Source organism: Acanthopagrus latus, unplaced genomic scaffold (assembly GCF_904848185.1).
Source record: "Acanthopagrus latus isolate v.2019 unplaced genomic scaffold, fAcaLat1.1, whole genome shotgun sequence".
Lineage (NCBI taxonomy): Eukaryota > Metazoa > Chordata > Actinopteri > Spariformes > Sparidae > Acanthopagrus > Acanthopagrus latus.
Window position 1 is genome coordinate 139,366 of NW_023504081.1, and position 22,861 is coordinate 162,226.

The 22,861-nt window shown below is 40.8% G+C and overlaps 1 protein-coding gene and 3 long non-coding RNA genes across 13 annotated transcripts; 2 read left to right on the forward strand and 2 right to left on the reverse strand.

Moving 5' to 3' along the window:
- Nucleotides 1-5,531: 5,531 nt before the first annotated feature.
- LOC119016307 lies at nt 5,532-10,452 on the forward strand. Of its 9 annotated transcripts, none has more exons than XR_005073989.1 (8): nt 5,532-5,574; nt 5,975-6,049; nt 6,743-6,926; nt 7,386-7,504; nt 7,862-7,969; nt 8,596-8,675; nt 9,500-9,543; nt 10,318-10,452. It is a non-coding gene; the product is annotated as an uncharacterized LOC119016307 (long non-coding RNA). The 9 variants fall into 9 exon arrangements; XR_005073992.1 differs by having other exon boundaries at nt 5,560-5,574; nt 6,746-6,926; XR_005073991.1 differs by lacking the exon at nt 5,532-5,574 and having other exon boundaries at nt 5,888-6,049; nt 6,746-6,926.
- A 1,315-nt stretch (nt 10,453-11,767) lies between these two features.
- Nucleotides 11,768-15,005, reverse strand: LOC119016301. The gene is made up of 7 exons (XR_005073985.1): nt 14,804-15,005; nt 14,579-14,659; nt 14,322-14,413; nt 14,107-14,224; nt 13,454-13,612; nt 12,946-13,181; nt 11,768-12,825 (listed from the first exon to the last, which is right to left on the reverse strand). It is a non-coding gene; the product is annotated as an uncharacterized LOC119016301 (long non-coding RNA).
- Nucleotides 15,006-15,102: 97 nt separating this feature from the next.
- LOC119016302 lies at nt 15,103-16,435 on the reverse strand. Of its 2 annotated transcripts, none has more exons than XR_005073987.1 (4): nt 16,179-16,435; nt 15,999-16,092; nt 15,702-15,791; nt 15,103-15,164 (listed from the first exon to the last, which is right to left on the reverse strand). It is a non-coding gene; the product is annotated as an uncharacterized LOC119016302 (long non-coding RNA). The 2 variants fall into 2 exon arrangements; XR_005073986.1 differs by having other exon boundaries at nt 16,245-16,429.
- Nucleotides 16,436-16,459: 24 nt separating this feature from the next.
- Nucleotides 16,460-22,766, forward strand: LOC119016300 (protein crumbs homolog 3-like). Its single transcript, XM_037092065.1, has 4 exons — nt 16,460-16,560; nt 16,679-16,866; nt 21,336-21,391; nt 21,501-22,766. Exons 2-4 carry the CDS (start codon nt 16,779-16,781, stop codon nt 21,690-21,692), a joined length of 336 nt encoding a protein of 111 aa, XP_036947960.1. The 5' UTR covers nt 16,460-16,560; nt 16,679-16,778; the 3' UTR covers nt 21,693-22,766.
- The last annotated feature ends 95 nt before the right edge of the window (nt 22,767-22,861 follow it).

A 22,861-nucleotide genomic window follows, 5' to 3' on the forward strand; every position in this document is an offset into this window, starting at 1 on the left:
TAAGTGCCCAGAAAAACCTCAAGCGTCACATTAGAGTTGTTCATGACATTGACTGCACACCCATGGTGTGGAATTTATGTCTCCCCCAAATACGACCATAGTCCCCTGGTCCCCATTCATGTTATAAAATCCACAAGTTTACAAAAAATAGACTGTGAAGTACCAAACTGCAGAAAATGTATGCAAATAGCATGGTCCTCTTGAAACCCAGGAAAGGAGTGCTGACATCTTGAAAGGACATCTAAGGCAAAACCATACATCAAGTCTGCAGTCCTCACAAGTACGTCACTACAGGACATGCTGAGCAGAGGGCTGTTGTCCTCTGAGTGGGGTGACAAATGTGCAGAACTGAACACTGCTGCAATAAAGTGTGGAGTTGACAGTGTTTTCCCGGTGGAAAATGGTGAACACTCCCAACATTGGCACTTTTTTCAGTATCCACCAATGAAACCGACAACTGGTGTCAGTTTGGGCGGACCAGGGTCACATTTGATTCAGTGGCCGGGCAGTGGAACTGTCTATGTCAAGGAACCGGAAGATCTCATCGTTGCATCCATCGTATGATGGGAATGTGGTGGATTTTCCAGGAGTCCCCAGGCACCCTAGCAGCCACCTCTGACATCCAAGTGGATGACACTGATGACTTGGAAAGTCACATGCTGGAAAGCAGCATCACCTGTGACACACACAACATAAATGCACAAAAAATCTGTGTAATGACAGATTTCCTAACAGCACAAAAGTGCATCCCATGCCTGCAGGACCTACCGGTGAAGCTGAGGACTCAGGAGGAACAACCACCACCATGTTTTGTACCCTCTGAGAACACCTGCCCCTACTGTCCAGGGCCCACCCCTCCAGCACTTAATCCCTCTAAAGTAGTGACCACCCAACCTATGGTGTATGGGATGAATTATGTAAAAAAAGGTAAGTCAATGAAAAAGTAACTCTATAGTTTAGCATGTTTAACTTCATCATTATATTATATTCATATCTGTCATCAATTGAAGGTTTTTGTTTTTGTAATACCGTTTCACTGATTTCTTACAATTCTTTCAACCAAAAGGTGTCTCTGTTTCTATAAAAGCGTGCCGAGTATGTTCAAACGTTGTGAGGTTCCAAGAATATTCATCTGAATTCCACAACTTTAACAATCGTGTGTTCCTAACACTGCCACTGTGTGAGCTTCTGCTGTCAGGTTTGGTGGTAAGGCAGACATAAAAACCTTTGTATAATAAAGTTTAAGAAAAATGAAGTGATTAGTTATGTGTGTAGATATATATATATATATATATATATATATATATATATATATATATATATATATATATATATATATATATATATATATATATATATATATATACACACACACACACACACACACACACACACGTCTTTTCTTGCCAAATCAAGCAATTTAGAGCGCTGGGAGCTTGTTTGACGGAGTTAGAGCAGATTCATCTGTATTCAAGCCAAAAATGGCTAATATTTGAAACACTGTCATTGGGATTGATGTCATCCACAACATTACCATTTTCATTTGCATTACTTTCATCACATGCTACCCACTTTTTTGCTCAAAATGTATGAATTTGACCTAAACAAAGTGTGGAAACATGGTTTCACTTGTTTCATCATTCATTTCAGTCAGACGTCTTTTCTTGCCAAATCAAGCGATTTAGAGCGCTGGGAGCTTGTTTTAGGCAGTTAGAGCAGATGAAGCTGTATTCAAGCCAAAAATGGCTAATATTTGAAACACTGTCTTTGGGATTGATGTCATCCACAACATTACCATTTTCATTTGCATTACTTTCATCACATGCTACCCACTTTTTTGTGTTAGCAATTCAGTCATTATTAGGCAACATTTTTGCCATAACCCATATTTCCTGTTTTTCCTTTTCCTCATATGGCAAAAACGCAACAAACTGTTATGCATGTTTTTTTACTTCACAACAGACTTCAAACAATTCCTCAACAGCACCCTGTACCTTTGTTTTATCATGCTTTAGCATCAAACCTTGTATTGATGTTCTTATGATGGCTGCTTGGTTTAACTTAGCTTTTCTGCCAGACTGCAACCTGTCTAATTCATTAGCGAGCGCCTTTGCAGTGAGTTTAACCACTCGATTCTGAGTTTGTGTTTCAACACCGCCAGCCACACTACTGGACTTATTCACCGTTTGCACATTAATCCCAGCAGTTTTACTTAAGTCCGACATAGTCCCCCCTTCGATGACTAATGCACTGGGTTTATGCCCGGCTGTGTGTGCACACAATTTGAATGGCCATTTACCAGTGTAGCGCTACACATACCTCCGTGCGTTGGTCCGGTGGTCCGGTGGTCCGATGGTCCGATGGTCTGGTGGTCCCATGGTCCCATGGTCCGGTGGTCCCATGGTCTGGTGGTCCCATGGTCCGGTGGTCCGATGGTCTGGTGGTCCCATGGTCCCATGGTCCGGTGGTCCCATGGTCTGGTGGTCCCATGGTCCGGTGGTCCCATGGTCTGGTGGTCCGGTGGTCCGGTGGTCCGGTGGTCCCATGGTCCGGTGGTCCCATGGTCCGGTGGTCCCGTGGTCTGGTGGTCCGGTGGTCCGGTGGTCCGGTGGTCGGGTGGTCCCATGGTCCGGTGGTCCGGTGGTCCAGTGGTCCCGTGGTCCCGTGGTCCGGTGGTCCCATGGTCCGGTGGTCCGGTGGTCCAGTGGTCCAGTGGTCCCATGGTCCGGTGGTCCCATGGTCCGGTGGTCCAGTGGTCCAGTGGTCCAGTGGTCCAGTGGTCCCATGGTCCGGTGGTCCCGTGGTCTGGTGGTCCCATGGTCCGGTGGTCCCATGGTCTGGTGGTCCGGTGGTCCCATGGTCCGGTGGTCCCATGGTCTGGTGGTCCGGTGGTCCCATGGTCTGGTGGTCCGGTGGTCCGGTGGTCCCATGGTCCAGTGGTCCAGTGGTCCCGTGGTCTGGTGGTCCCATGGTCCGGTGGTCCCATGGTCTGGTGGTCCGGTGGTCCCATGGTCCAGTGGTCCGGTGGTCCCATGGTCCGGTGGTCCCATGGTCCGGTGGTCCCATGGTCCGGTGGTCCGGTGGTCCCATGGTCTGGTGGTCCGGTGGTCCCATGGTCCACAGCCAGGTTTCTCGATGTCCACGTCCAGACGCTCTCCAAACTCCAAACCGCTTCCAGCTGCTCCACTCACGCTCTCCGTTCCGTACCAAACGTGCCGGAGTGTCCCACGAAGTTCCAGTTGGTGCTGGCTTTCGACTAATATCAAAGGAGCTCAGTCTGATACTAGAGCTACTGAGGTTTCTAACTCCGGATTAACCTGGTTGACACGCCTCGCCTTGGCCAACGCTCTCATACCGCATTGAATCAATGTCCACGCTGGTCCTTGAGTTGCGACACGGCGGGTTTATTACTGTGCATTGTCCATAAACAAAGAAGAACAAACAAACAAACAAACAAAACAGCGTCATGAAGAGCGCCTCCGCGACACAGCAGTCGAAGACCATTTTCCCTTCGGGGTCAAAACCTGACAAAGAGAGTGAACAATGCCACCTGTATGCACCTGAGATTCCCTTCTGACAGCACAGCGACCCCACACACACACTGAGTGAATTACACCAGAACCCTCAGAGCACAACCAAACACATTCAGCTCCTATATGCATTACACTCTCAAAGCTCAGGGCTCCTGATGGTTCCCAGGGTGAAGAAGAAGTCAGCTGGCTGCAGGACTTTTTCCTACCGGGCTCCTTTCCTCTGGAATAACCTCCCAGCTGACATCAGACAATCTGGCTCTACTGACACCTTTAAATCTAAACTCAAAACTCACTTCTTTGATTTAGCCTCTAATTAGCCCTTGAGCTCCACTGTAAGCTTCTTCAGTGGCTAGATGTCAGTCTCACTGAGTTCCTATAGCACTAGATTTACAGTGTGCTGCAGATGAGAAACAATCTGTTTATTCTGATCAATGTCGCTTTTTTCTAACCTTAGTTTGTTTTCTGTTCTCACAAGCTGCCAGCTGTGTCACTCTCTGCACTCTCTATAGCTTCCTGCTCCCCCTCCTCTTCTTCTCTCTCCTCCTTCTCTTTCTCCACCTCCTCTCTTTCATTCAGCCTCCCTTCTGATGGACCTCGGCCCCCTGGGACCATCTACCATTTCCGGGCTCCGGCTGCCTTGAAATACTGACAGATCTGGATCGTCACACCCTGGGCTCTGCTGGATCACTGCTCTCGTCTGCTTCACTACCTCCTCATATCTATATTTCTGTAACTCTTGATGCTTCTCTCTGTCTATTACTAATCATCCTGTGTGTCCTGCCCTCCTCCAGGTCACCATGGTGGACAGGAGGTGGTGTGGCTCGGACACCACGTGGTGATGCTTCGTCCAGCTCAGTCGTCTCCTGGATCCACTCACTTTACATATAAGTTGTATCAGACTTTCTGTTAATGTAAGTTGTAAACTGTGATTTGTTGCACTTTTTTGTGCACGCGACATCTATTGCATGTCTGTCCATCCTGGAAGAGGGATCCCTCCTCTGTGGCTCTTCCTGAGTTTGGACTGTGCATTAGATTGTTGTCGGGGACAACTAATACAAAGGTGGACACAGTGATTTCAGAAATCAAAACAGTCTTTGGGGAAGGTAACATCTACCTCTATAAAGCCTGAATAAGGTACAGTTTGACCATTGGCAGCCTCTACTTCCAGCAGCTCTGTCAGGGGGTGAATGTTCAAGTTGGAGAGGTTGTTCTTAAAGAATGACTGCGATACTGTGGTTACTTGTGATCCTGCATCAAGAAGGCAATTGCATGTCTGTCCATCAATGAGTACGCGAGCGGTGTACTTGGCTCTCATCAGACCTTTGGGTATTTGCACAAAGGTGGATTTGGTGCGAGAAAATCTTTTCTTGGGTTTGTGCTCAGTATCAGGGGTGGGACTGTTACTGTGTTTAGCTCTCATTTGTCCCGCATTGAAGGCTGAATCCAGTTTAAAGGCTGAGTATGAACTGAACTGTTTTGACTGTCCCACAGGGACTGTTTCTCTTTAAGCTGCTTTCTCTTCGCAGCTGTTAGAGTTGGGTTTCGATCATTAGGACATGAGGGTACAGTATGGCCATCTTCCCCACACTGAAAGCAGTAGCATGGCTTTGGTCTGCTGCTGGGTCTTTGGTCTGCAGTGGGATGAGGTTCAGCTGTGTCGTGTTTAGTTGGACGCTCTGTGTTCATTTTAGTCACACTGGCCTTTGTTTTAGGATGATGTTGTGCCTTTATGCTTGTGAGCTGCTCAGAAGCTCAGTAACCTGTCTTTTTAATTCAACAACAACATTGTCTTGAGAAGGCACAACTGACTCTGCTGTCTTTGTCTTCAGGTGGGTGAGTTGATTTTCAGGCTGCTCTCATTCAGCTTTGGTACTAAAAACTACCAGAAGTACAGCAGGATCTTTTCCTATGCGTTCCTATGTTTGCCACAGAGCCGTAGTCACGTGACCGGTGCGCTGTATGCTGGTTATTAGAGCATCAGAATGTCCTCTACATTGCATTCATTATGACTTGGAAAAACGATCACTAAAGCTGGGTTAAGGTAAAGATTTATAAGCAATTAAATTAATTACATTTTTTGCCAAAAGAAATACTAGCTTCATTACAGCCCAATTTAATTAGTTGATAGTTAACATAACACATTCATGAGATAGTGTTGATATTGTAAGCCTCAGTATGACGATATTATAATGTCAGCGTGTACGAAATAAATGAGTTTAATTTTCAAGATTTCTCCGTCGATCATTATTGATTATTATTATTAGGTTTGCGGTGCTGCGTCACAGGGGGGAAACATTACCTCTATTTTAATGTCTTATCCATTTTTATTATGTGTTACATTAACAGTAATCATCACTATTTATTAAGCTCAACAAACAAAGTGAAACACAGATGTGAGTGGAAATTGGTTTGGTTAGTTTCATGGTTGTTTCGTCCAAAAGTCACAAGGTGGCGCTGTTGAGTTGATGATGCGTGGATCTACGCTGCCGGCTGAAAACACGTCATCCATCTTAGAGGTGAGCACACCTTCATCTTTTGACATTAAGTACAGTTCAAACTAAACTCTGACATTAACCAGTCTTGACTAGTCTGGACTGGTTCTGCCTGCAACAGTAGTACGAAACCAACGTTAGCAGCACAGCGCTGACTGTTAGCTAAGAGCTAAAGCTAACAGCACAGACAAGCTTACCTTTAACTAGCATTAGCAATGAAGCTAAATAAAGTTAGCACATGGTTAAAGTTTGCCTTTGTATGCTCAGTTGTCGCTCTCAGCAAGTTAGGTTTAACCATCAACTATAATATTTACTGTAGGCAAATGATATTTTATCATAACATTACAAGAATCTCCTACATTTTCTATGATATCTTATTGTGTTTTTATTTATCGTAGCTGTTTCTCACACATTTGTAGAACATAAAACATCCAGGATATCAAAAAGTCAGTAATGTTGCCAACTGCTAATGTCAGGAATAATTTGATATTTTTGGTGAAATACAATATCTATAGGAACCTGACATGTCTCACTATGAGGCCGATATGATCCTACTCAATATTTGCAATCAGTGTTTATTATTGCGTATTTTTCTGTCTGTCTCTCTTTAAATCATATTAATTGAAACAGTAGATTCGTTTTTTCTTGAGAGTAATAAACTGACCCTGTATGCATGGTCTAGTGATGAAGGCTAATGTTGTTTGTTTTCCATTTCAGCAGAATGCCAGGATCCACAATGAAAACTTGCATATCTTGCAAGCAACACGTCTGTCTTTGTGGGGCACAGCAGCCCATGAAAAAAAAAATCATCAAGGCAAAGAACAAGGCTACGAAGGAATGGGGAGAGGAGCTGAAGAAAGGGGGCAATATTGCCAAACTTTTTGATGCTGCACGGATTCTGGTAAGCTGTAGTTCTTCTGGTTCAGTATTGATGCACCAACCAACTTGCACACGAATGATACCAGCTCGACATCACAGCCAGTCAATTTAATGTATCGAGAAATTTGACAGTATGAACACCATATAGAATTTGAGGAAAACATATGGTAAATAGGAAGTAACTTGTTACTTGTGAACGCCCCAATTCTCCAGATTTGCACCAAACTAAACATGTCTTTGAACAACAATAGCTGTGAGGTCTGTGAAGTTTTGAGTCATTTGGCTTCATTTGGCTACTCTTACAAAATCTGGATTTCTCAAGAACACATATTTTCTTGCACCTCGTAAGTTATTCATTTGATTCCCAGCAAAGTGTTATGCAGTGTCTGTTTTGGCACTTATGAATAGGCAGTAATGCAAAAAATGTTGTTGAATGACTCAGTATCTGTTGATTATTCTCTTTTGCCCCACTGCACACTAGACCCTGCACCTGCACCCTCTCCCTCCTCCTCACTTGGACTTCCACGACCCTCTGCTTCATCCCAGCCCCCCATGACCAAGCCTCTACCCCTAAGCTGTGCTCGACACGAAAGCAAACAGGTAAGACTTCATGAGAAACACCTGCAAGAGACAAGATACTTTATGGACTGGAATGTGTGCCCAGTAGTTTCTTTTCCAATATGGATGTTGCACCCTGATGATAGAACAAAGAATAATCCATTTTGCCAGGTTTCATACAAGATTCATGGAAGTTTGAGTTCGTAATAAAGAGGGCATTATAATTATTTTGGATCTTGTTTTTGTGAATATTTTCGCCATAACAACTTGAGATACTTGGTCACCTACAAAATGCTACCACTTCTTGTTTTTTAAGTTTCTGTCACCTTTACATGATACAGTAAAGTGTCTTAACTGTTTTATTTATTGTTTATTTTCTCTATCCCCACCATACACTAGACCCTGTGCCTGCACCCAGTATTGTGTCCCAGACCCCTCCTGAACCAACTCCCCTGCCCTCTGCTTCGCCCCATCCCCCTAAGCTGTGCTCTGCACTCAAGCAAATAGGTAAGACTTCCAGGTCTGAGCCTTCCTCTGCCCTCTGCATAATTCTCCAAATACTAAAACAGATGGCAAGATGCTGAGGAGGGATTGCACTGGACATCCACAGTAGCGGGCTTGGTGCTGTGTGATGTGGGAGGAAAGAAGACACTGACCAGACAGTGTGACCCACTGATCAGTGCTCACTGTAGGCAAACAGAGCAGGTAGTCAGAACTGACCAGCAATGAACAGCTGCTGTCAGTCTGCACTGGAAACACGAGAGTCTGCTGGAGCTTTACCAGAGTCTCGAGTTCACATCAAGAGGCTGTGTGTCTCTACTACAATCACAAAACTTAATTCACAGTGCTATTTTCACACACATTTTGCCTTTAACAAATACTGCTCCTCCTGCTATTTGGATCTTGCACTAGTCCATGTTATAATTTTGTTTTGTTCTGATGAATTGGTCAGCTATATTTGAAAGTATAGTTTGCCACTGACTAGGGGAAACAAATTCAGTAGATCAAAAACTGCAGCAAAAGTGATCATTTGACTTCTGAATTAAACCATTTTACACCAATTGATGTAAAGTAGCCTTGGGAGAGTTAAATAGTATAACCTTGAATAAACATTTAATAACCTCCTTTTATAGGCTGTGTCCTAGGCATCTTCTTTATTTGCCCCTCACCTCCCCAGGTCGTAGTAACAGACCCAATCCAGTCAACCTAGCAGGTAATATTGCATCTGTATTACGTATATTTAACCCTTTTTTCTGATATCCATCACTTTTTCACTCAAGTTAAGCCAAATGTAGATATGGTATTTTGCCTTGATGTGATCAATTGCAGTCCCAATATGTCTGTCCTTTTGACCAGTTAATGATATGCTGGCAACATTATCCATTATTGATAAGGTTTGTTATTATACGTGTCCTGACTATTACAGTTTGTTGTAGTGCAGATACAAGCTGAGAGAGGTCATCTGGAAAGACTGTTGTGACAAACACAAATCATCACAGTGGTACCTCACCCCCCCATGTCTTTGCCACAGTGAAATGAAATTCATATTCATGACAATCTGACAATATTCCAGAATCGTGTCACAAAGGACTCGAAATGCAAGTTGTTTTTGTTTTTAATTGAATACTGTACATTTTTGTCTAGCAGTACAGGGAGGAGCAACATGTATCATGAATACAGTATGTGTTACAGTAAATATGGGAAAACATTGAACTGGGTACATCTGTGGACTCCATGCTTACAGTGCAACAACCACTGTGCTGAAAGAATAGAGAATGGCAGAATATTTTGTACTAAAATGTCAAGACATGGAGCTGAATCAAGACTGCAAGATACCCATATAAACTGGTTTGACTTAACCTGAAAAAAGTTACACTTTAATGTTTAATTCAGCTGATTGATGTTCACATTCCTGAACCAGACTGGAAATACATGGAATGCAGTCTATAATGTCAGCTGTTAGGATTGTTATAATACCTGTTAAAAGTGCTTATGAATGTTTTGTCTGATGCATTTTGGCTATTGGCTATTTTTCAGGGAATGCTGGAGGTCAAAGTGAAGTGGGTGCCATGCCCTCAGTGGTATGTATGTAGCTTCATCATACACATCATTTTGTGCTTGCCTGTTCGATGCAGGGTAGCTGTGAAAGTATACAGGGTCCAAGTATAGTTCAGTTACAGTTCAGTGCAACATTCATAAACACCAGACCTATAATGACATTCCTCTGACAATCTGATGCATGGATGGTTAAATGCACTGCATTTACTGCATGTCGCTCTTTTTTAGTCTTTGTAATTACTCAAAGCAGCATTCACCCATTTACTCATATTATCATACACTGGTGGCAGAGGATACCATGCAAGGTGCCACTAGACTGATGACCATCCACATACACACAGACACAATTTAGGGTGTCCTGCCCAAGATACTTCAACATGCAGCCTGCAGGGGTCTGGGATCATTCCCTCAACCTTCTTATTAGCTCTAACTCACACTCCTGTGTCCCAACACATCTTCACACACACACACACACACACATAGACATCAGCCTGTAAGAGAGGCTCTTGGAGCTATTTATTTGTCCTTACCATGACATTCAGTCCCGCAGGCACCCCTGACCTACTGGCAAGACAACCACATTGAATAATACTGATTTTAGTGGTTTTGCTTTCTTTGCTTGATTACCAGTTCATTCTCTGATTACTGAGTGAAAGCGGGACATCCAAATAACCCAATGAATGCCACTCATGTTTCTGTGCATATGTCAATACATGGAAGTCATTTATGATCTCTTGACACTGAATCAACTCGTACTAAAAAGAATTCTCCTGTTTTCCATCGTTTCTTTCTTGTAGCCACCTGAGATGGGCCGATTGGTGGGTGACACAAGATGACCTCACTTAGATGTCAAAGACTTTCCTTTAATGTGTTCTTCATTTTGTAATGTTCTGGTTTGTTCTTGCCATTAAAGTTGTGCTGCTGCAGGCTCATCTCTCTGCTTGAGTTCTTACCCTAGTATGTCTTAAGTGAAGAACATGGTTTAAAAAAATGAAGCTGACACATCACTTAGTTTCCTAATGAACAAGTTTGCCTTATTTCAGAAATCGGATGATTTAATGAGCATTTGTGTCTAAGCCCATCCTGGTTGGTAGGAGGGGACGAGAAGCAGGGGCTGAACTCACTCGATTGTATGCAGGAGTGTGATTGACTGTTTCCTGGCGAAAGGCAGGTCGGAGGAACCATCAACACTGATCAGACCTCACCAACACAGCCACAGCAACATTCACACAACCAGACAAGACGAAAGTCAAACCCAGTCGTAATACAAAAAGAAGGTTCGTATTAGTGGACGTGATGATTATCTGCAATTCAGTTCTCTAAGAGTGAAAGGAGTCCCTCATCCTTCATTGATTTGTGCTATGTCCTGTTAAGATTCAGTCATTTTTGAACAAGCTTCAACTCTCATATCAAGTTCATCTGTAGACCTACAGGAGATGTCTAAAGCTGACAGTGTGCACACAGGATACTAGGTACAATAATACCAACGCAATCCTGACCATAGAGGACCATTAAGTAGGATTGGGAAATGGACTAAATGTACTCAAAACGGCAGTCAATGTCAAGTCAATGTGCTTTTATAACTTCAAAGTTATGATATTTTATTGGGGCACAAGGTCAAATTAGGAGATATGTGTACAAAAGTGTGTACTGAGAGATATAGGTACCACAATCTAGAATAATCTTGATCATCTCAGATCATCCTGTCAGTCGGGGGATGGGAATACAGTGGCTCTAAACGTCCATACTGACTTAATGGGAAAACATTCATATAAAAAATGAGTTTGTTAATGGGGGAAAAATGGGTTTAAAATGATTCGGCAACGTGTGAATTCAGAACTTTCGGGGCTCATGACTTGGATCCATTTTTGTTGCTGTGGAGTGATAATGTGGTTTAAAGTTGGTTTAAATATGATGTGGCTTCCTAACGAGACGATGCACCGTACAGCTCAATCTATCAGATCGATTAATAACAAACGTGTGTTAGCTAAACGTTCCAGCTAGTGAACATACCCCAAGAGCGGCGGACAGCAGCATTGAATAGTATGAATATGGCGCTGACGGTACACAGCAATGACACAACAGAAATTAATAGAGCCTGTGTCCCCATTTTTCATGTAGCCTGTGAGCTTCTTTTTCCTTTTTAACATGCAAATAAACTCAAACTTTAGATGTTTTTAAATTAAACAACAATATTTCTATCTTTCTAAATTAAGTGTCCTCAGTGCAGGAATGATGAGGCATGAATGGCTATTAATATTAGTTATTTATTTTTTATGTGAACCATGAAGAGACAATGAATAAACATTGAAAAAAGAGGTGGACAAAGTAGACAAGTCCATTTAATTGAGTCAGTGCATAGATACATACTACATACTGTACATCTGGTCAAACTTTGTGTTCCAAGTGCTTGTTTTTAAGTCTTCAAGCATTCTTTAATGTGTTGTTGCCACAATGCATTTGCACAAACTAATGACTCAGACAATCCAGTGAATGCACTGACTTCCCTGTAGAACCTATAGAATAAAACTGAGGACTTTGTAGCACATGCTACAAAGTTTGTGTGCTGTAAACAGAGCAAACATTTCAAACAATGTGAATCTTTCTTCATTTCAGAAACCTCAGCTGTGAAGAGATAAAGCCACACAGACATGCTTTGGTGAGGAATCTTCATCCAAGTTTGAATCAAACTTTTCAAATAAATAAATAACTAAAGAAATAAATGCAAGCACTTTAAACTTGACTGCTAGTGTAGGCATAGTTGACATGATTGGTAATTCTCTTGTGACAAACAGTTTATTGCCTATTCTTAGAAAAGAAAAGAAAATTCATCCACTGATTTCAAAACAGGCTCAAAGTACCATGAACCTTCATAGACAAGTCATGGGGTCAAAAGTACACTCAGGGTCTACAGTAAGTATTCAAGTGAATATACAGAGTTATGGTCCATCCCTGACTGGGATATACAGGGTGCTGGGATTGAACCAGCAAACCAAAACAAATAAACAATAAACATTCGACAAGATCACAGGCAGTGGCGCTACAGCATTACGCAGAATATCAAATATTTGCTGTAAATACTGGAATGTGATTTTTTGGAGTGATTTGATCTCAAGATGCATTAAAGACACATTAGGTGTATTCACAGCTGTCTGTACTTAGACCTGCCCACTAATAATAGTAATAATAATAACAATAATAGTAATAATAATAGTAATAATAAGTGCCAGACTCAGTTTCAATGGGCATGTCATTAGGAGTGTGTTGTCCTCTGGATTCTATTCCCCAACAGCACTGTCCAGTCCCTTTTTTATTTGGGAGAAAAAGAGAAGATAAACAGGAATTAGTTAAACACAAACCTGGAGCACTGCATTTGTCACAGAATAATCAAACAATGTCAATATCAATATCATGGCCTTAATTACCTGCATGTCCATGTCCTCCTCATCTGAGTAGCTCTCCACATCATTTGCTAGATCTTGCTCCTCAAACTGCTCTTCTCCCTCTTCAGGGTCCAGTGCAGACCCATCAAGTCCTGCTCTTACCACGTGCAAGTATTTATTTCTCACAGTGAAAAGGTGAGACTGCAGCTGAGACCTTCTTCTGTTGAACTCTGCCTGAAGACCTCGAAGTCCTTCTTCAGAGACGCTGCAGTGGCTACCTTCATAGTAATTAACAAAATATTCAAAAAGTCTAAATTACATTGATATTTTTCTTCTTTGAAATACATGCAAGTTTCCTGTATGTTACACACATACATAGATCACATGATATCTTCCAGTGAGATGCATGTGAGATCTGTTTGAGTCCTGAAAACGGCATTAAAAAAATCAGCAAAACAGACAACTTAAATCTTTCTATGGAAGAAAAAAACAGCTTTGGGTAGATGAGTGTGTTCTGTTGATGTTTTTATTGTAACGGGTAATGGCTTACCCTCAGTGCTGACGGATAGACCTCTCAATGTCTGCTCCCTTCTCTTGAGGAACTCCCACTGTTGTTACTTCTGCAGCAAGGATCATCACCTCCTCCTCAGGTCTTCTTATGTGCATTGCCTTATCAAAAATATTTTTTTGGCAAGGAACTCCACACCATCTGGAAATGTAAAAAAAGAAGAAAAGAAAAATGAGGCCAGAACAAAAAGACTAATAAGCTGCCTCAATCCCAGAGAAGTCTCCTCAGTTCTTGATCTCACTTGTAGCCGAGAATCATTACTGGCTGCAGGGGGTTCTTTACAGCACAGAGCAATGTTGAGTTATGCAAGAACATTGTACTGATTGATTTCTGTCATCAGAGAAGGCCCTTCAGAGACTGCTCTCTTTTACACGGACACCCTGATTAAAGTATATATAAAAAAAAACCACAGAAGAACACTGAAGTTACAGCGTACTGCAAATCAACAGATTATACAAGGAAATCAACATAACAGACAACACCAACTCAAAGAAAGAACATGCTCATAAATGACATTGCCATGGTCCATAACATTGACCGAACATGTTGCTTTGTGCAGAAACAGCAAAAATGCTTGTTTCAATTGTAATGCGGAAATGTTACATATTGTACGGAGTCTGATTAATGATACCTACCATGTTCAGCCCAGTCCCGGACATCTCTGACCCACTGTTCCACAGTCCCATCATTTGCAGACATCTCTCCCTTGAGGGTCTCTAGGCTCTGCCTCTCCCTCTCAGGATTCTGCTGTGTCTGTAGGAAAAGGAGGGATGGGGGAAATTAAACTTTAAAGAGTGACATTTGTCACTCATATAGCAATGTGGCTGCTTTTCTGAAAGAAGATGGTTACCTTACGAAATCTTGTGCACAAGGTTTTCCACATGTTCTCCATCTTTCTCTTATTCCAGTCCATAATCTGGACAGTTAGCATGTCTGTGCGTGCTGTTACAGACAAAAAAAGACAAAAATGATGCATGCCTAGCAGCTCCACTTAACAACAATGCCGTTAAAAGGCTCCACTAGTGTAACTGCTGTCAAGTCATGCTATCTATATGATTATTCTGCAAATAAAATATCAAATATGAAATATCGAAGCCTACAACCAACCTCCTTTGCCCATGAACTTTGTGAGTATGGCGGTCCTGGACAGGGAGGAATGAACCATTTCCACCTCCTCTCCCAGGTTATCTGACATTTCAGGAATATACAGTGCAGTCTATTAATCTGAGTTCAGGGAAACATGCATTGTTGTTTTGGCTCTGTAATCAAGCAGATTGGATTTGACAAGGAGAAATTACTGGCATCGAAACACAAGGGATGAGTAAAAAATACCTCACACTCGATGCCATGTGCTTTGGCATGGAGCACAGACAACAGAGCCTTCACGGTGGTGAGGTGACTGTACTCTGGGCAGGCTTCAGCAATTCTCTGGATGTAAGGCCAGTACTTGCATATTACGTCCATGCAGAAGAAGGCTGGTGGACTGGCTGTGATTGCCTTCTGCAGGAACATCACATACACAACGATCTCACCCCTGTGGGATTGCTTAACAGCATTGCATTAATTAAGCGTCACTTGATGAGCATTTGAAATAAATGGAACTGTAGTGAAAATACAAAGTGTTTTTATACTTGCCTGTACATATTCAGGGCCCGAAGGATAATGCCACGACGGCACACTGCTACTTTAGACCCTGGGGAAGAATTAAAAATTAAATTAATTTAATTTAACAATAATTCGGCCTTTTCTTCAATTCTGTATGCGTTATTAAATGTTATTACTGCTACTTTTCTCCCTATGAAAAAGCAAATCATTTTGTTTGGAAAACCTCCAGTGTGGACGCAGCCCAAAACAGTTAATAACATCATATTAAGTCTTAATTGCACAAGTCTAGCAGCTCGTCCAACTATGCATGCTGGTTAACTGTTGCAACTGCCATTTCCCTTGATGAGGACACAGGCATTTGGTCCCTGGACCATGGCTGCCCACTGCTTCTAAACAGGAAGGATGGGTTAATGTGAATTTCCCCCATTGTGGGACAATAAAGGAAGTCTTATCTTAAAATGTTTCCCATTAGCTATTTTCCTATCATTATAGATAAGATAAGATATTCCTTTATTAGTCCAACAACGGGGAAATTCACAGGGGCCAGAGTGTAAGCAAAGGGTGGAAAACAACGCACTACCACAAAATGTAAGACTGTGAAAAGGGAAAGCTCTAGATAACATACTTGCTCATCAAGGCTGGAACAAGCCCTCTTGCTTGTTGTCTCCTTTGCTGCGTTCAGCTGAGACCTGCCACAAACACCTTTACCTGGCAACTACAAAAAGGACAAAGTGAGAATGGTCACATTAATGTTTCATTTATTTAACAGCTTTGGGTGTAATTCTGCAGCATCAAACTGCAGAATGCAAGTAATTGTAAATAATAGTCAATGGTAGCTCTTACCTAAAATAAAATTTGACTTAAGGTATACAAAGTGTAATGAGAATATATTTCATTAAAAATAAATAAAACGTGCTCTTACATGCTTGGCCCTCTTTTGGAGGTCGTCCGCAAATACTGCAACCTCGTTATCCTTGCAGATGAGCACACCGTCAAAATAACCCCCTTCCTCAGAGCTAAAGATCAGACATGGAAATATAAATTGCAAGGATGATGCCAATCATTTCATGTTAGCATTGCTGAAGAATGAACATGTGCTCACTGGTGTAACAAATGAGAGCTGAGACATGGACATGCCTAGACCATGAAACATGAAATATACACTGACTGTCCACCCTTTTTGAAGCAGTAGTGCTTCCTGTTTCCATCCACAGACACAGCCAACATCTGAGGGGACAGGTTGTGCAGGCGAATGGTTGCTCTGAGCACAACTTGTCCACTTCGTAGGAGCTGATGACCCGCTCCATGAAGCTCTGGAAAAATGTGTCTGAGCAAACTTTACCAGTCTGTTGAAAGAATCATCAAAGACAAATTTACACTAACATGCAGAATTAAAAGGAGGGAATGGTAAATGTTGTGTACTGTAGGCCAGCCCACCCGGAGAGCCGGCCGAGAATCGAACCCGAGCCCGCTGCAGAATCTCGGTACATGGGACGCGCGCGGTACCAGATGAGCTAAGCGGTGACCTTAGAATGTCTTTTCAAAAAAAAGTATATTTGTATTATTCATTGACTGCCAATGATGTGTTTTGTTCGAGGGAAGCGATAAATCCACACGGTGCACCTGATGAAATGGACCCGAGCTGATGCCCAGAAGCCCCGGACGGCCCCCGCTTGGTCCTGCTGGTCACAGGTAGAGAGAGATGGCAGCGTGCCCGGATGTGCCCGCCATACCTGGAGTCGTGGTCGGGAGTGTTTTACTGCTGGTGCTGAGCAGTAATCCTGTGTGGGGTGAGTCAGTAACCATCCCACTCGTCCTCAGCGCTCTCCCACACAAATCAGACAACTTTCTGACCACACCTTCATGCAACACGCACACACTCAATCCTGCAACGATAAGAATAAAAAAAAAACAAAAGAAAACAAAACCCACAGAGGATGTATGTTGTCAGCATGATGTCAGAGCTCTGGCTTGAGACATGATTTATAAGGGTGTTCCAACAAGGGTACCTCACGATTCCATTCCATTACAATTATGGGAGCTTCGATTCTTCGATTACAACAAATGTCGATTCCATTTGATTATTGGAGTCACGATTCGTCAGTTGTTGCTATTTTTAATGCTCTTTTCTATCCAAGATTGATTTTGTCATCATCTGTAGCTACATTTGTAAATAAAGAGCCTATCAGTTAACTCAAAAAGCTGCCATAGGGAACAAAAGTGCATTCTTCAAAATTAAATAATTCAACTAATTCAGTCAAATTGCATTCTTCTGAACAAAAGTGCATAATTCAACTGAATTCATGGATTAAAGCAAAAAAAAAAAAAAAAGATCTTTTGACTGAAATGTTTTTTCGAGCTGTAGCCAAGTCATTGTCTCAATTTGTAATTTGTGAAACATGTTATAGGGCACGTTACTTGACACGCTAAAGAAATAAGATTGACAGCCTCCCCCCACACCATGTTCCCTGCAGACATCAAGTTTCAATATTTGACCAACAGTGTTTTCAGGAGCATGATCTGAACAGCTGTTCTATTCACACTTAAAATGTTTTTGGCTTTTCAATGTAATTTTCAATCTATGAAATCAAACTGTGCCTTTTTGTGCCAAGCTTTTACTCTTTCATATAATCAACCATCTACAGAAGCTATTTCTCTACTTCTTCTTCTTCTTTTCATCATCGTTATCGTTAATTATTACTAATAATAATATTGTTTAAAGTGAGCCTCTTATCCTTTAACAGAAAAATACATCATACAAACAGCATGTTTTGCAGCCTTGTCAGTCTGATGGCGAGTTATCACCTTTCTGTCGTCACTGACATCCTGTTAATAATCAAAGAAGCTCTGAGGCTTTACATCTGTTCTATATGTTATAATACAAGGTTTCAGCATCGAGCTACAATCAGGCTACATTCATGATTTTGTACAGTCAACCAAACCAAAAACTTCTTACTGATCCATAGCGTTCCATAAATCCAACATAACGGTAAAGACGCCCATGCTGGTCAAACAACTGACAAACCATTGTTGGAGCAAAATAGATTTGTTTTTATACAGGATGTATATCTATTGTTCCAGATAAAGAACCTATGGGGAGTAAAATTATGTTTGTAAATTAACACCATGCTAGCAACATTTGTTTATGGAATGAGGAAAGTTTGACGGGAAGTTTGTCAGCATTATAAGTGCAGAGCAACAAGAACTGGAGTCAACCAACTGAAGAGAAAACATAGTGGGGAATAAAGTTCCATGAGGTGGTTGGATGAGCTAACGCTTAATCCAATTAATTTTGAAGGTGTAATTTAGGGAGGTGACGTCCAAGAGATTAAGGCCACCTTTACTGTATTCATTCATTAACAAAGATTTTTTAAGATAGTGAGTCCGGTTTTTCCAAACAAAGTCAATAAAATCTTGTCTGTTGATTTACACATACGGCTCTCAACTCATAGTGATAAGGCAGCATATTAACCTTGATATACTCTCGGCTTTTGAAAGGAGTATTTGACCTCTTAAAGATAAGTCATGTGAAAGCCACTGATTGAATCTTTTTTTGGTTTTATCAATTATTGGCATGAACTTATTATAACATCTTTGAGATTCATTTTTATCAATAATGATACCTAAATATGTAACAGAGTTCTTTATTGGGATACTGGAGATTGACTCAACACAACAGTCTTTTATAGCTAATAGTTCACATTTTTTGAGATTTAAACGGAGACCAGACACATTAGAAAATTGTTCTAAAACATCTATAGCTAAAGATAGTTGAGAGCTGTCTTTTAAAAACAGAGTCGTGTCATCTGCCAGTTGACTAATTAAAACATTTATATCAGCGATAAAGATACCTTGCAGTTTACTACACTTGATATGATCACATAAGAGTTGGGCAGCTAGCAAAAGTAGATATGGAGATGTTGGGCAACCTTGCCAAACACCGCGTTTAACAGTAAACCTGCGAGATTAACCAAATTTGAATTTAGATAAGATAAGATAAGGACTTTATTAATCCCGAAGGAAATTGCTGTGCCAGGGTTGCAGTACAAGGAAACAGTATAAATCAAATCAAATAGAAATAAAAAATATAATATAAAAAATACAATGAAATAAAAGTAAATTGCAACTATAAAAAAAAGATACATGAGCTATTGACATGTAATAGCAGATAAGGTGCGAATCAGCAGCTTAAAGTGTTTGTGGACATGCAGGGATATTATCATTGTCCTATATGGAGAAGGGGGAAGAGTTAAAAAGTTTGATGGCCACAGGGAGAAAGGATCTCCTGTGGCGTTCTGTGGAGCATCTCGGTGCTCTCAGCTCTTCAATTTGATTGAGCAACTGGCATTATTGTAAAGAGTTTTGATGGCATGACAGAAAAAGTCACCAAATCCAAATGTTCTTCATGAGTGGAAGATAAAACTGTGCTCCACAGCATCAAAGTCTTTAAAAAAGTCTAAAAAAATTTTTTAAAAAAAGCATAAAACTGTTATCAGAGATAAGGTGTGAATAATCGAGCATGTCTAAGACAAGTCTGATGTTGTCTGTAATGTGTCTGTTGGGCATAAAAACTGACTGCGTTTCATCAATTACTTTGTTATTCTTCTAGCAAGAATTAAGGCTAGGATTTCTTAGTAGTTGTTAAGAAGACAGATAGGACGCCAGTTGTCAATGTAGAGAGGGTCTTTGTGTGGTTTAGGAATTAAGTTAATCAAACCTTGGGTCATACTTGCAGGTGGGGTACTGGAGAATAAACTTTCATTAAATACTTGCAAAAGAAAAGGTGACAACTGTTGGGAAAATAGTTTATAAAAGTCAGAGGATAAACCATCTGAACCAGGGGATTTGTTATTTTTTAGAAGATTGATACAGTCACTGATTTCTTTTTGAGATAATGGGAGATCACAGTATTCAGTATCTGACTCCACTAAATGAGAAGTATGTTGTAATGAATTCATAAAGTGTCATTTTCAGAATATTCTGATGTATGTAATTTTTTGTAGAAAGTGGAGCAAAATTCGGATATGATAATAATTCGATCATTAATGGTGATGGTCATCATTAATGATGATTAATGGTGTTTGTTTTTGCACGATATTTCTCCAGATTGAAGAGGTATGTGGAGTTTTGTTCTCCTTTTTCAACCCATTGTTTCTGTGATCTTATATAAGCTCCTTCTGCCCTTCTCCTATAGATTCCATCAAGTTTTTCCTGTAAATTAAACCATTTTATTTTGTCTTCTTCAGTTAGGGTGTCTGGTAGAGGTTGAGAGAGTAATGAGATATCAGAGATGATATTTTGTTCCTCAAGTTTCCTGATTTTAGCTAGATAGCTCCCAAACATTCTCAGATATTTCCCTGATTCATATTTAAATAGAGTTATTTATCTTAGACTTATTAAAGTAAAAACTTATGAACTGAGAAATTTTAGTCTTAACTTCTTCATATTTAAGAAGAGTATTATTCAGTTTCCAATATATCGCTTTGCTGTTTTTAACAGAGGGAAAAAGATAAATTGAGATATGGATAGATTTATGATCACTAAATGAACAGGGAGTAATGTTTATTGTGACATCTTGTTTATTAATATTTTTGGAAATTAACCATTGCATTATTATTGCATCTGGGAACTTAACTCTCCATATATCCAACAGGAGTGCAAAACATCCGGCGCTCGACACACGAGAGGAAATATATTTTTTTTACTAAGGATAATGACAAAAATAAAATAAAAATCTCGCATCTCGGGGAGTGACGTCACGTCTGCGACAAGTCACGTTTTCAGCATGAGGACAACTCAGGTGTAACACCATGCAGCAACACAAACACAAGCAACAATGGAGGGAGGAGAGAGATGTGCCTTTTCTAGCTGGAAATACAGTCATTATTTTGAGTTTGTCAGCTAAAGATGAGAATATTAAGGTTGTTGTACACTCTGTGCTGGCGACAAAGTACTATCACGCTTCAAATTAGTTTAAAGGAGTAATCAGTAATCAGATTACTTTTTCAAGGTAACTGAGGCAACACTGTGTGCGGGGCTAAAGCCCCGGATGTTCTGCACTACTAGCAACACCCCTGGTTTAGGCCCTTACTCATATGTATGTACTCTTTATATTATGGGTCAAGGCATTATCTGCATGAATGATTATCAGATCCAATTATCAGCTTTTTATTTTTATTATCAGTGTTTCTTCTGATTGCTGATAAAATGAATTAATGCTGTTACTACAGTGTTCCTGACCTTTCTGCTCTCTGCTCAGGGAATTCTACCACTATTGCACCGAACACCCACACTAACGCCACTAATGACGCTAATGTAAGTAAAAAAAGAAGTTTTATCATGGCCAGTAAATACCATCCAGCCGTATCTAGTGCCACTAAATCGGTCATTGTTCTGTTTTGGTTTTTTTTTTGTCCATTTGCAGGGAGTCAACATTGCGGCTATCGTCGCCCCCACCGTCATCTTTGGTGTTGTGGCCGTCGTCGCGGCCGTCCTCGTGAAGAAGAAGAGGCAGACTGAAGGGACGTATAGACCCAGTGCCGAGGAGCAGTCCGATGCCAGCAGCATGGTGGCACCAGATGTGCTGAAGCTACTAAAGGAGGAAAGACTCATTTGAGAACTCCTGAAACAGTTCCTGAGAGCACCAGGATCGATGGATCCAAAGGATTTTAAAAACAAGTGAACATTACAAGGAGGTTTTCGACGTTTCCTCTGCACAAATGAAACAAGAGCTTCAGTATAAATTTTTTTTTTTTTTTTACCACTAATAGTTTTAGTTTAGAGATGTTTTCCATTCAGTTGCCTTAAAATACAACTCACCTGTACTTGATTTAAATTGAGACAGATGTTTTATTTTATTATTCTAATAATGGCTGGTCACCACACTGCAAAAACTCTTGATTTTTACAAAGACTGGTGTTGAAAAATTAAGTTCTACTGAGAGATCACATTGAGCACAAGCAAGTGATTGTTTACACTTTTCTACTGTTCCTCGAGTAATCAAACTTCATGTCCCTGTTCTGATTCATGTGTTCTTCAAATTACTTGATGTTACAATTCAATCCCAGTGAAAATATAAATACAAGAATCACTAGGAAACACTAAAGCCAAATAATAATTTAGTTTGTTCGTATTCTCAGAGTTTCCAGAATGAATATAACTCATCAAAATGTGTTCAGCCAGTGGTGGATGTTGGTGGAAGGTCTCCACATTCTGAGCTTCATCCTGAATTCATACAGGCGGGATTTATAAAAAGAAAAACAACAAAACATAGTTTTCTCATCCCGACCACACGCTGGATCGCCAGCTGCTGACTCAGAGTTCCAGATAAAGAAGATATTGCGAGACATCTCACTGATAAGATGACACGTCTCCTCTCCAAAGAGCTCAGAAAAAAGGTGGAGCTTCATCTCAGATTGTGTTTTTTTTGCTGGAAGTCTGTGTGAAACTACTCAGAATAATGTCCTCTCCCACCTCAGTTATTCCCAGCTGTGCAATGTTTCATTTACTTTACAGTAAGTTTCCTGTGTGTCTTTTCACTGGGAGGGAAATCATGGTATGTATTGCTTTTATATTTAATACTCCCCAATATTGATCCCCAATCCATGCTTCAGTGTGGATATTTGATATTGGTGCACGTTTTATTATTGCTCTTAATGTGAAAAGAACAATTTTATATTCTGGTGCTCTAGTTTTCTGTCTTCTTTTCACCTTGATTCATCATCTTCTCCCTTTTTTTGATGAATTATCCTTTAGGTTAGAGGTTTATGGGCTACTTACAATTCA